The sequence below is a fragment of the Sciurus carolinensis genome, chromosome 11 (genome assembly GCF_902686445.1).
Source record: "Sciurus carolinensis chromosome 11, mSciCar1.2, whole genome shotgun sequence".
Classification (NCBI taxonomy): Eukaryota; Metazoa; Chordata; class Mammalia; order Rodentia; family Sciuridae; genus Sciurus; species Sciurus carolinensis.
Window position 1 is genome coordinate 76929277 of NC_062223.1, and position 14943 is coordinate 76944219.

Sequence of the window (14943 nt, forward strand, 5' to 3'; positions counted from 1 at the left end):
AAGACAATTACCAAGTAATTCATTAATAATTATATTTGAGGAATTTTCATCGGATGAGCTTTAAAGACATGCCCTGTTCTAGAGTCAACACATGCACACTTTTTTTTTTTCTGGGGTTTTCCAATACTAACTTTTTAAAATATCTTTTTCAGTTGTTGATGGACTTTTATTTTATTCATTTATTTACATGCAGTGCTGCAAATTGAACCTCACACGTGAGGCAAGTGCTTTACCACTAAGCCACAATCCCAGCCCTACCATTACTAACTTAAATTTCCTAAATCACTTTTCTACCAAAAATTCACCAAAAATAAAAATGCTGGCAATCCCCTCAAACCAAAACAAATTTATAATACTGATCTTCAGAATCAGGTTCTTTTTTTTCTTTTGTGCACATACTTTTCTTGATATAGAAGAAAAACATTATAGTAATTCAGAATCTTAGGCTTGAATAAATTTTCAGTATTTTCTGCTATTGGTATTTTTGGAAGTCTAAGATTAAAAACTGTATTTCATAAGAATAAGTACAATTTTCTTTTACTCAGTCTTCAGACTTCTAGCTTGAGTATGACTCAAGGAAAATGCCTTGAGGTAACACTTTCACTGACATCTGGTAAAGATGGCTTTGGTCCAAGTAGCTGCAAAACTGGTCTGCCTAACTGTTTGAGGTTCACAAAGATTAATGATGTGGTTGAGATAAAGTCATTATGATGATGATGAGGAGGAGGATGAAGATGATGTAGAACCAATCGATCTTAGTTTGCAAGTTAGAAGTCTACTTAAAAGTTTATTTATTAATACTGTGCTTGAAGAGTATAAACAAAGGGTTGATGGCATTTACAAGCTTTTTGGAGTAAAGTCTGTGTTGGTGATGAGGTCACTAGGAAACAGATTTTCCATCTGAAAACCAGATGTATGAAATAATATGTGCTAATGTAATTTTTGGAGAAAATGTCATCAAAAATTCACGTACTAGATGAATTTGTCTCTGGGTGTCTAAGTAATTAAAAATATTGAGCAACTATCAATGATTAAAAAATGGGGGAATCATAAATGAGTCAATGAAAAGTCAGTTTTCCTGGAGTGTCTTTAGTGTATAGAAATAGGTTTAGAAAAGTAGCATGTAGATATTATTTATTCTTACTTCAAAATGAAATCCTTCTTCAAGTGCAATTGCTTTCAAAATTTTAGAAGAGACAGTGGTGGCTAACATATAAACATTCTTCACATCAGCATTTCTTGGTTTATTTTTCTTCCAGCAATCAAACATCCACCATCCAAACAATGCTGCCAGCTCATTTCCTGTGAAGACTTTCCAACGACCACTGTTGAAAGAAAATTCCAAGTCAAGACCTTTCTAGCTTCTCACTAAAACTTCTTTACTCTAAGCCCTACAAATTCTCATCCTTCAGATAGGAAAATCCTAAAGCTAGGAGACTTTAAAAAATTAATCATTTTTAGTTATATACAACATCAGGATACACTCTGAAATTATTACAAAAGCAAGAAAAACAACCCGTTCCAATTCAGTTCTATAATATGGGACTTTTGAGAAAATATTTACTACTACTTTTACAAATGACCTGGGGTAAGAGTGGTTATAATTGCTCTCTCTCTCCCCCACCCTTCTTTTTTGTACTGGGGATTGAACCCTGGGGTATTCTACCACTGATCTATATCCCCAATCCTTTTTATTTTTTTATATTGAGACAGGATTTTGCTAAGTTGCTGAGATTCAACTTGAACTTGGGATCCTCCTGCCTCAGCTTCCTGAGTTGCTGGGATTATAGACATGTTCCACCACACCTGGCTATTTTATTCTTTTACTTAATGAGAAAAAATTGTGATAAGTGTTTAAGTCTACATAAAGACATATGTCATATCAAAATGCTGAAAATACATAGCAACCCAGAGGACTAGGATTAGGAAATGATTATGTTGATAAAGCAATCTGTTGAAATAGGCTGTGTTTAAAATTAATATTTTCAAATATATAAGAATGAGAAAAATGCTCACAGTATAATTGGCATGGAAAATAAGATATAAAGCTATATATAGTATGACCACAATTTCACAATTTTATAAGAACAAACACATCTTTCTTTCTTTCTTTATTTTTGCGGTGCTGGGGATTTAAACCCAGGGCCTTGTGCTTGTGAGGCAAGCACTTTACCAACTGAGCTACATCCCCAGCCCCTCACATCTTTATTTGAGTAGGAAAAAAAGGAAGGAAATGTTGAAGTAAAGACTTAGGTAGTTATCTCTGGATGGTGGGGTTATATAAGATTTATTTTCTTTTCTTGTATTTTTACTTTTTTTTTTTTTTTTTTGATGCTGGGGATTGAAATCAGGGTCTCACACATACTAGTCAAGTCCCCCACCTTGTGTTTTGTAGTCCCAACCCTTCATAGCTCAAGCTTTTAATCAAATAACAGATTCTACTACTTACTTCTCCTGAAGTTCTGCCACTGCCAGTCGATCTGCATCAGGATCTGTGGCTAGCACTATCCGGGCATTTTCTCTCTCTGCCAGTCTCAGAGAAAGTTCCTGAAACAGTAACCCCAAATGCTGGATTGTATTGAAGAACCTAATCAATACTAATATTCCTAAATGTAGGCACTATGTTAGCAATATGAATTTTAGAAGGCATACAATTTGGCTAAATTTAAAATAAGTTGCTTGACGTAGGGACACCTATCATAGAGATTTCAAACAAAACACAATTATGACTCCAGAATAACTTAAATGATATAAACTAAAATGGTTTCTGCTTTTGTAAGTAATCTCTGAACTGTCAATAAGTTCTATTTATTCTGATGGTTTAATTAACTAATAATAATTTAAATATTAAAAAATACCAGCACAGATTCTCCTTCTTCAGGATTTGGGCATTTAACAGTAGAAAAGTCTGGATCAGGATCTTTTTGTTCTGGTACTGGAATTGGAGGCTTAAAACCAAACGCTTGAAAAGCCAACTGTACGTAGTCATGTCCGACCCCATGAAAGGATGTATGCACAAATTTCAAGGTGGTCTTTGAGTTTAATTCCCTGTAAGGTAAAAGTCACCAATCAACATCATAAAACTTGCTACCTGTGATATAATTCAAAACACTTAAGTTTGAGTGATTAAAGCCTTCAGCAGAACTGTAAGATATTTTTAAAAAATATTTTTAGTTATAGATGGACACAATATCTTTATTTTTTTAAAATGTGTTGCTGAGGATTGAACCCAGTACCTCACACGTGCTAGGCAAACACTTTACCACTGAACCAACCCCAGCCCTGTAAGTCTTTTTTTTAAACTATGTGGTATTAAAGTAAATTTCAAAAGATTTTTTATTCAACTACATTCTCCCTTTGTGGTTTAACTTCCTAACCTGGATTGCTTCCCTCCATATGCTATACCAATATCCTAACCAAGCTTCTATAGTATCTCTTGCCAGATCCATCACAAAAACTTCCTAATTAGCCTTTCTTATTCTCTGCAGACCCCTCCTTTTTTTCTTTCAAGTCCAGCCAAAGTACCTAATTTCAATCACCTTCTTTTATTGTCATTTTGGTTACCCTGATCCTTCAAAACCTTATCCTTCACTGAACCCAGCAATGTACCTTTTCCAGACCTGTACCAAAATAGCACAATACAGCTAGAGTAAATCTCAAAAAGGGTTGAAGAGTTTCACTTTCAAAGGGCACTCAACAATGCCAGGCAATCCTACTTTGTTACTCAAAAAGTTTACTATTTTACTCTCTAAAATGGTGTAAAATCTTTTCTTCTCTCTTATTCCTTTCCTCTCCCTTCACCTAATACATCAATAATATAGATACCATCTGATGGGAACTTCCTAATCTTCCTACATCAAATCCACAATCTAACAGCATCCATGTATCTTTTCCTTCTTCTGACAACAGTGAGAAAGTGTTCTTTTTTCTCTCAAAGGTCAGTGCCTCCACTTTGACTCTGGTCCCCATCTGTTCTCACTCAAGAACTTTACAATTCTAGTCACCCTCTCCCTTCTGCATCATTCCCATTAACATCCACTCGCAGTTTCTTTGGGTGTTCCACACCAAAACTTTCTACATTCTTACCTACTATTTACTAACCACTCTCTGTAATAAGTAAAACTATTAATTAAAATAAAATTTTATTATGACAATTTTCAAAATACACTTAAGGAGAAGAATGCCTAATATCAATATACTTATCACTTCAATTCAACATTTATTAACATTCCATTAATTTAGTTTTAAGACATCAAACTATTTCACATACAAACGCTTTAGTATTTAAAAACATAACCATAATACCAATATTGTACCTGGCAAAATCAACAATAATTTCTTAATGTCATCCAATATCCTACCTATGTTCAAATTTTCCCCAAATGTCTCAAAAATACAGTTGGTTTACTTGAATCAGAACATGAATGAGGTCCACACCATCTGGTCACTATGTCTCTCAAGTCTCTTGTTATCTATACACATTCTTTCCTTTCTTCTCCAATCCCCATGCCTTATATTGAAGAAACTGAATCATGTGCCCTGGAGAATTTCCTACATCTTGGGTGGGCAGATTACATCCTTTTCATATTAACATGTTCCCCAAACCTGCTTTTTCTATAAATAGGTAGGTGAATCCAAAAACAACATTAGATTCAATTTCAAATCTTTAGGCAAGAACAGGTGTTGAATCAGGAGGGGAGGAACATAATGTGAATCTTACTTTTGATTCATCATCTTGTCATCTTGATCCATCCATCAAAAATTTCCCAATAACTTTTCACTTACAAGTCTTAGCAGCCCTTGATGATCATCACCTTTTATTAGTGGTAATAAAATAGTGATGTTTTAATTCTTTTATTCATTATGCAATTAATTGTTTTTTCATTAAAAATATTTATCCTTCAGCAATTATTTAATTAACCTCTAAAGTCAGTTCATATAGGAAAGACAAAAGAAGATCTAAGTATTTATCAATTTGCTGATTGAAAATTCAGAATTTATCAAATTTCACAATGAGTAATTTTCAATCTAGCAACTCTCAAAGGTGACCAATGAAGTGTTTGTGTAGTGTTACTACCAGCCAATGACCTTGTATGTTTAATGTCTTAATTCATTACAGTGAATTTTGTTTTGTTTTGTTTTGTTTTTTGTTTTTTTGTTTTTGGTTTTTGTGGTACTGAGGGATTAAACCCAGGTCTTCAGGCATGCTAGGCAAGAAGTTCCCTATCAGTGAACTACTCTTCCAGCCCTTGTTTTGAGACAAGGTTGTGCACACCTATAATCCCAGTTACTAGGAAGGCTGAATCAAGAGGATTGCAAGTTCATAGTCAGCATGGGCAACTTAGTGAATATTCTTTTTGATGCCCAATTGTCCAGTCTTTGGTCAACAGAAGCCCCCTTCAAGTATGCTCTTACATCCTTCTGATATGATCCTGGTCTCTCCCAGTACTTCCCTCACTTTATAACAGAGAGGGACCGAGACAAAAAAGACAGACAGAGATAGAGATACAGATACAGATACTGAGATTGATCCCAGAAGCACATTTTTTTGCCCCAGTCCTGGATTCATCAATTTCTCCAGAAGCCCTAGTTCCTTTTAGTGGGAAATGTTATTTAGAAACTACAATCTGTGCTTTAAGTCTTTTTAGCAACAGAATTAGTAATTTGAAATAAAGTAAATAAATCATGAGTTCATACTGTTTCAAATTCAAACTTAAAATATAATTTTAGAATTACTTTAGTTTACATTTACTTCTCTTATAGTAAAATTTTAGTTCCTTGTTGACATCAAAATAATTATCCATTTGTTTTATAATACATCTATGTATATGTATATGTATATGCATATCTATATCAATAAAACCATCAACGGTACTAATAATAGAGATACCAAGTATGATTCAGGTGTGTGGTTCTTTATACTTAGATATGACCCATTAGAAAATATAGTAAAATTTAAAGTTATTTGAAATCTCTCTGTGTGATTATACTTTTAGCTTGATATATAATTAGATTCATTTGTTAATTTGCTTTTGCACATATACTTTTTAAAAAATAATTTAACCTTTATTTTATTTAGTTGTTTTTATGTGCTGAGGATTGAACCCAGAGCTTCACTCATGCTAGGCAAACACTTCACCACTGAACTACAGCTCCAACCCCTGCACATAGACTCTTTAAAAAACAAGAACTTAAAAAAGCAAAGATAGAAAAGATCAATTTGTTTTTGGTGGTACTAGGAATTGAATCTATGGGCATTCTGCTACTAAACTATAACACCAACCCTTTTTATTTTTTATTTTGAGACAGGAACTCAATGAGTTGCTGATGCTGGCCTTGAACTTGCAATCCTCCTGTCTCAGCCTCCTGAGTCACTGAGATTATAAGCATATGTCACCATGCCTGGCTCAAATTCCTTTTAGATTTATGATAGCTAGCATTTAGCTAGTACTATAGCCCACTTATCATTCTGAAAGGAGAAGCAAACAACTGATAACTGTGATCGGTAAACTTTTGAAAAATAGAGAAAAAGTTAAAATCAATTTTGTGGGATAGGCATCTTACATAGAAGAAATACATATAATTAAGTATAATTAGTTTAACAGCTTTACTGAGATATAATTTGCTTACTAAACAATTCACCCAGTTAAAGTATAACATGAAATGGTTTTTACTATATTCAGAGTTATTCAACCATTAATTATCAGAATTAATTTTAGAATATTCTTTTTTTTAATTAAAAAAATTTTTTTAGTTGGCAATGGACCTTTATTTTATTTATTTATATGTGGTACTGAGAATTGAACACAGTGCCTCCCACGTGCTAGACAACCACTCTGCCACTGAGCCACAACCCCAGCCCTAGAACATTCTTATTACTCCCAAAAGAAACTCTAAACCTCATTTTTGTCACCTTCCCAACTCTGATTTCTCCCACCCATAGGCAACCACTACTCTATTTTCTATTTTGGTCTCTGCAGATTTACCTATTCTGGACATTATATATGAATAAAATCATATAATATGAGGTTCTTTGTAACTGGCTTCTTTCATTAGCATGTTTTCAAGGTTTATGGACCTTTAACATAATCGATACTTTCTTTTTATTGCTAAATAATATTTCATTATATGGACAAATCACATTTTATTTATCCATTCATCACTTGATGGATGTTTGAGTTACTTCTACTTTTAGTCTGTTATTAGTACTACTTAGCTATAATTTTAATATAATGAATAGAAAACATTTTTATCACTTTTTCTTCCCTCACTTGCTAACCTTATCCTAAGGTACTACCATCCTATATTCCCACTTGATTACCTGTGAAAACAGATCTTTTTCAGATCTTCCATGTATCTCCTGCAAATGTCCTGCAGAGGATCTTTCTTCAGTGGACTGGTGTCCACTAAATTATCATTCCAGGAACCATTCCAGGGTTCTACACATTCCTCTATACATTTCAGAATTTCTTTATCATGAGGAGATGTGATTTGAGCACCATTTTCCCAATAAACCTAGATGACAGGTAAATATGGCTATAATTGATGTATTGAAATACTTAAATGACCTTTTCTTAGCTATAATAGAGATCTTTGGCTTTAAGAAGAAGCATATCAAATGAATCGAGAAAAAGAATGTCAGCATGAGACTAGTAAATACCAAAATACATTGATAATGATTCCACAGGCTCAATAATAAAATAATTATGTATTATTTCCTTTTTTAAGAATTTGCTTGGAAAACAATACAAGTAAAATATAAGCAGGGCAATATGACAACATTAGAATATGCATTCACCACAGTATCCAATCATACTCTTAGGTTTATAACTGCATATTAGAGATAATCTAAGAAACCACAAAATATCCCATAAAACTTCATACTATTAAACTCAACATTATAAAGTGATTCTGTTTTGTGATACAGAAGTTGTTTTTATATTATAAATTAAAGTAGAATTTATGTCACACCAAATAAAATCTGTATCAGGAAATATAATTAACGTCAATTATCCACATACATTTCAATAAGCTTTCAGTTTGTCAAGTACTTTAATCAACACAGCATTAGGAGCTGTTACCAAAAAAGCAAAAAACATAAATTCTAATAATTTACAGGATCTCAAAATTAAAAGGGACTTTGCTCAGAGAATATCTATGCTTATTTCTACCATGTATATGACATGAATTCTATTGCATCCCAAATGAAGGAAAGAAAAATACACTTGAATATGTACTATGTACTAAGCTCTATGTCAAGCAATATGGTGAACTATGTACATTGTTCTTGTTCTTATGTACATTATGTGTCAATTAAAATAAATATATATTTTTAGGGGATGGGGTTAGAGCTCAATGGTAGAGCACTTGCCTCATGTGTGTGAGGCACTGGGTTTGATCCTCAGTAACACATAAAAATAAAGGCGTGTCCATCTACAACTAAAAAATTTTTTTAATAAAATACAAAAATAAATACACATTTAAAAAAATTCTTGTTCTGGGCTGGGGAGATAGCTCAGTCAGTAAAGTGCTTGCCTTGCAAGCATAACGCCCTGGATTCGATCTCCAGCACCGCAAAAAAAAAAAAAAAAAATTCTTGTTCTGAAAACAAACACCTCAAATGAAAGATAAAATAGCAAAAAAATTACAATTAAATACACAGCTTAATTCACAAGAGAAAAGGGAAAACTCTAGGCAGTGGGGAAAAAGGAAAGAATTGAAAACCAGAGTGATAAGCTTGTAGGGCTAATGTTATGGGTTGCCTGGGGTTTGGGAACTGTTGGTTTATCTAGTTCCTGGGTTGAAATGACCATGTTCAAGGGAGGGAGCTGGAAATGAGACCCCCCTAATAAAAATGGGAATCTTAAAGTGTTTCATGATTAGTCAAAGTATAGAATAGAAAGAGTTCTGTTCACTATTATAGGGAGATCATGAGCAAGCAGGTCTATTTCTTCTTGGGTTCTAGGCAATTAAAAATGTTTTCCAACTCTTTGTGTCTGCTACCTGGTTCTAAGTCCCAAGCCACTTCCACCATGATGTTCTGCCTCACCTTGAGCCCAGAGCAACAGAGTTGGCCATCTATAGACTTAGACCTCTAAAACCCTTTACGATGTGACTTTCTGGAGAAATAAGTCCCAGATGCTTCTGAGCAAACAGTGATCCCACTAACATTAAAGCTAGAGGTGTTGCTTGGCCATTTTAAGCCTCTTATACCAGTAGACCAGCAGACATAAAAAAGCATTAACACACTGGCAGGGCCACTTGACCCTGATTTTCATGAGAATGTAAGACTGCTACTACAAACCAGGTGCCTAAGCAAATATTTTTTGCATTCAGTTTACTGGGGTATGGTACTTCTATGTCTCGTTTTAACTGTAAATAAAAAAAGTATAGCAGCCATGGACTAATATAAGCCTTATTACCAATGACCCATCAAAGGGTCACCTCACAGTGTGATCAGCTGAGAGATCTGACTCCATGAGAATGTTATAGGCCAGACTCTAAGGGAAATGACTAAACAGACTCCATTTTGCTCTGAGACTCCATGTTATGTAGGAAATAAGCTTCTCCTATGGGAACACCCCAACATCAGTTACTTAGTGTGACATGTTTAACAATACAGAAAGACAATTCCTATGTAAAGAAAAATTGCTTTCTTTTGATTTCTATTGCTCCTAAACAATATACCATGTAAACAGTGATTGTGTGGATGTTAGTAACCATTCTTTAGTTTGTACCTAGGTAAGGGTCATTTTGACCCACTTCCCCCTCTGTTGATGATCTCATGATGTTAGTTTGTAATTTTAAATCATAGCAACAGACACTTATGATTGATGTGATTTTTGGTGTAAGAACCCCCACAACCCTATGGTTGGGGCTGTTCTCCCAATAGCCATTTTTTGGGGCAGTATGTGAGACAGTCAGCCGGCCGGCTTAATAAAGACTCTCAAATTTGGACTTCTCAGTGGTGATTGGTCTGTTCTTAAGTTGCACCCCATAACAACAGGACTAGCACCTAGACAAGAAAAAAATAACTACCAAAGGAGCAGGGAAGTATAAATGGTGTGGTCAAAACCAGCGATATGAGTAATCAATTAATTCATCAGAAGCAAATGCAACAATCAGAGCTGTGATCCATCCCATAAATCCTCCTTTTATATGTATTTCCAAGAAATTCTGACCAACCAGAATCCTAAATAAGCTGGGCCTGAATGTAATGAGTCAAATGAGAATGGGAATGATACAAGTGAAGGACTACAGTGATATTCTTAGTACCCATCCAGATCCCCTTAGCCAGACTAATTTATCTATAAATTAGCTGTTATGTTGCCTGCAGCTGCCCCATTCTCTGGAGGACTGTCCTTGTCAAAAAGTCCTTGGGAAGTTACCCCATTACCACCCCCAGCAACTCCTGGTCAATGACTGACTAACATGGGGGTATGAAGCCTCAAGATGGGACCAGCTTGATGATGTCCTGTGACGCATAAGTTTTGCTCCTGCTGAGACTACAGAGTTGCTTGGTTTCTCCCCACCATCACTCCGCCCTCTATCTGCTTCTCTCATTTTCCTATTTCCAAGAGTATTCCCTTAATAAGCTACTTTCACAGAAATTCTCATTTCAGCTTCTGCTTCTGGAAGACCCAACCTAAGATACTATCCCTGATATTACTTGCCTACCTCTTTCAGAGGTAAACACTCTTAGAAATATTTTGTTTATATGCTTGTGCACTTTACTATATATGCATAGATATCTGAATAATATACAACATTGTTTGAATATTTACTAACCTTACATAAATTGTATTAGTCCCCCCCCGCCCAACCCAAAAATTCAAATGTGAGAATTGATAACATTGTTATCAATTGTTAACACAGAAATTGCTCCCAATGAAAGCCTTGAGATTCTGGCAGACATTAAACAAAACCTGCTCGGAAGAGATGCTCCCACATTCCAAGCTGTAAAAAAAAAAAAAAAAAAAAAAAGATTCTCTCTGTAAGCCCTAAAAAACTCAGTGAGAAAACTATAAGTAAAGGTCAGGAGTCTAAGATTTACCTTGTATCCATTGTCTTCCTTGCGATTGTGAGATGCAGTAATCATCACACCTGCAACTGCTTTGAGTTCCTGGACTGCGTATGGCTAAAAAATAATAACATCATATTTTAATTTTGTTTCAATTGATGTTAGAGGAACTTCGATTAAATAACAGAAAAAGGCATTATGGCTTAAATGACCAAAAACTTCATCAACTCCATGTTAGTTGGGTGGAGTTCATTTCTTTCTCTTTTTTAATTTTTTTAGTTGTGGATAGATGAAATATCTTTATTTATTTATTTTTATGTGGAGCTGAGGATTGAACCTACTCCCTCACATGTGCTAGGCAAGCGCTCTGCCACTGAGCCACAACACCAACCCCTTCCTCCCAGTCTTGTTTAACTTTGTCCGATAAGCATTTCTTATTCTTTTGTTATTTAACAATATTTAATGAATACCTACTATCTGCCAGACATTCTACCAAACTCAGGAGATGTGACAAATAGAATCATAAAATATTGGAGTTGGAAGTAAATTTAGAAATCATCTAATCCATTACACTTTACATTGAGGGTTATCCAACATTATACAGTCAGCAGTAGAAAATTCAGAGGGAGAACATAGGTTTCTTTTTTTTAAATTTTTTTTAGAAGTTGATAGACCTTTATTTTATTCATTTATTTCTATGTGGTGCCGAAAATTGAACCCAGCACCTCACACATGCTAGGCAAGTAAGTACTCCACCACCTGAGCCACAACCCCAGCCCCAGAACATGTTTCTTGCTTTCCAATTTAAAGATTTTAAAATATATTTTGTGGCCTCTATGTCATATAAGGTTCAACTCAACATCTTCTCTCACAGTTAATTCTTAGGTTGCATTTCCCTTCTCAGTAGTAGCTATTATTTGTCTCCTTAGGATATTTCCCCTGTTTCTACCATCATGTCTGACCGCCCTCCTGGTCATAGTTGTGGGAGGGGAGTGTTGGATACATGAGCCAGGTCTGACTATAGTAATCTATTGCCTTGGTGTGATTCATTCAGAAACTGTTTCATCGCCCAAGGCTGATCAGAGCCTTTCCCCAAGATATTCTGACAATAGTCAGTCAAGGAAAACTGCCTTTCACTTGAAGTCATGATGATAAAAGGGTGTGAAATCTGGGATTGCTAAAAATAACTTCCCTACCAGCTAGAGCAAATCTACCTGCAACAAGAGAGAAAAGTCAATACAACAGGACTGATGATGACTGGAACTAACAACTCAGTGGCAGAATCTTACAGAGATGGTCTATATTTCTAGATTCTCCCTGGATTCTACTATTTTATTTTATTTTGGTACCAGGAATTGAACCCAGGGGTGCTTAACCACTGAGCCACATCCCAAGCCCTTTTTACTTTTTATTTTGAGACAAGGTCTTGCTAAATTGCTTAGGGCCTCACAAAGTTACTGAAGTTAGCTTTGAATTTGCAATCTTCCTGCTTCAGCCTCCTGGAAATACAGGCACGCACCATGGTAACTGGTTTTGGCTTCCATTATTCATTGGAGATATGTGTGTGTGTGTGTGTATGTGTGTATGTGTGTGTGTGTGTGTGTGTGTGTATACACATTTTATATATATATATACTTTATATATATAAATAAATTTATATATAAAAATATATATAAATAAATGTATATATAAATATATTATATATATAAATATATTAATTTATATATAAATATATATAAACAAATGTATTTATATATAAATATATTATATTTATATATATAAATATTATATTTATAAATATTATATATATAATATATATTATAATATAATATGATATAATATAATATAATATAATATATATATATTTTATAAAATATATATATTTATATATATATAAATATTATATTTATATATATAAATATTATATATTTATAATATATTATAAATATAATATAATATTATATATTTATATATATAACATATATATTTATATATATATGTAAATATATATACATATATATAGCAATTACTTTAATTCTTGAGTCAATAAATTTCCAATAAATCACTAGAATATTTATATAAACATTTCTATTGCTCAAATATTTGGTAAAACTTACCTATAAAATCATCTGGACATTGCATTTTAGAATATTTAAAAATACAAGTTCAATGTATTTAATGATTATAGGTTTATTTCAGTTTCTATTTCTTATCAGTTTTGATGTATCAACTATTATTCTAGGAAACTGGCCAATTCATTTACTCATGCAAATTAATCTGTGTTAAGTTGTTCAGAATGTTGTGATTTTCTTAATCCCTACTTTATTATGCTCTCCTTTTAATTTTTAAATTTGTGCCTTCTTGGTTTCTTGAGGACCCTTTATGGAGTTTTGCGTATTTTGTTATTCTCTTCAGAGATCTAACTTTTGCTTTTGCTGACATCTTATTTATTTTTTATTTACTTGATTTTTTTCTCATACCTTTATTATTTCATACCTTTTACTTAATCTGGATTTGTTCAGTTTTAGGACAAACATATTAAGTTAAAGCCTTAGCTTATTATTTTCTAATCTTTTTTCCCTAATGTATTTGTTAAAGCTATAAATTTCTCTTTACATGGGGCTTAGCTTTAACCCATAATTTCTGCTATTTATTTTTTTCATTATTGCTCAGTTTTAAATACAGGCAGCCTTTGCTTTGCACAGTTCCAATAAACACTAATTTCTACTACCATAATGTTGTTGAATAGTACCAACTTCCCAACAATAGGTTCAAGTTACCATGGTATATTAACCACTCAAGCACAAATGTGATTGCTAACCCCTCAGTTCACAAATCACTATATCCATCCTGATCAATGACCAACTACATCACTCTTTTAAAGCCTGTCAGTGTTCAATCACAAACAGCAAAAGCACGTAGCTATGTTGCCTCTTTATTTCCCGGTGATAAATCCACATGACAGTTTATAAAAGTGGATAACTGAAAGTGAGAATTAGTCAACAAAGATGGAAGTGCTGCAAAGAAACAAAATATAATAATGGTGGAAGGGAAATTTGAGTTGAACATAAATGGAATTATAAAAGAAAGAGAAATGCTTAGACTGCCACCATTCAAGATGCAATCAAAGAATCTCACCTGCACCATCTGCAAGTGAACACATGGAGGAAATGAGGAACAGGTTGTAATTAAACAGAATGAAAAACATTTCAGAAGAAGTGATGTCAGCAAAGCACTTTTTAGGCAAAACACATTAAAGGAACTCTCAGATATTTCACTACATTAAAAATAACACAGGATAAAATGTTGGAAGCTGATCCAAACTTACTAAGATATGTACTAATTTGTCAAGACATAGAAAAAATGGTTACTCATATCAAAAGTTACATAACAGGAAGTAAATACTATTCATACTCTTGAAAAGTTTTTTTAAAATAAAGAAAACACTTTAGTTCTCAATGTTTCTATTATTTTAAATTATACGGTTATTTTTACCATTTTCCTCTTCCCTTAAATATTTTTAGTCAACAGTAAACTTTGGTGTTTTTAATGTATTGTCCAGATATTTTAAAGATCATGGAACAGCTGAAGTTTTCCCCACTGATGACTAAGATTACTTTGCATGCTTTTAGCCTGCAAGCTGTCTTTACAATTCTATAGTATCATTCAAAGCAAGAACTGTCTGTACCTTTTCATCTTCATTATGGTATCTTCTTTAGCCATGAATTAGTTATGAATGTGTTTTAAAAATTCCAAACACAGGTAGTTTGGGGGAATTTTTTACTTTTATTTTATTGTATTGGGGCCTAGGTATACAGCTTGTTTGCTTGTTTTTGGTACTGAGGGTTGAACCTAGGGGTACTTTACCACTGAGCTACATCCCCACCCTTTTTATTTTTTATTTTGAAATAGGGCCTTGCTAA

The 14943-nt window shown here is 33.6% G+C and overlaps 1 protein-coding gene across 2 annotated transcripts in view; it reads right to left on the reverse strand.

The window, feature by feature from the left end:
* Positions 1-14943, reverse strand: part of Pgm2l1 (phosphoglucomutase 2 like 1) — a 64858-nt gene that overhangs the window by 21522 nt on the left and 28393 nt on the right. For both annotated transcript variants that reach the window (XM_047518605.1, XM_047518606.1), the window contains exons 5-9: positions 11054-11137; positions 7322-7515; positions 2859-3048; positions 2450-2547; positions 1145-1325 (exon numbers count right to left, since the gene is read on the reverse strand). In XM_047518605.1, coding sequence (XP_047374561.1) covers positions 1145-1325; positions 2450-2547; positions 2859-3048; positions 7322-7515; positions 11054-11137 — 747 coding nt within the window. The remainder of the gene's footprint in view (positions 1-1144; positions 1326-2449; positions 2548-2858; positions 3049-7321; positions 7516-11053; positions 11138-14943) is intronic.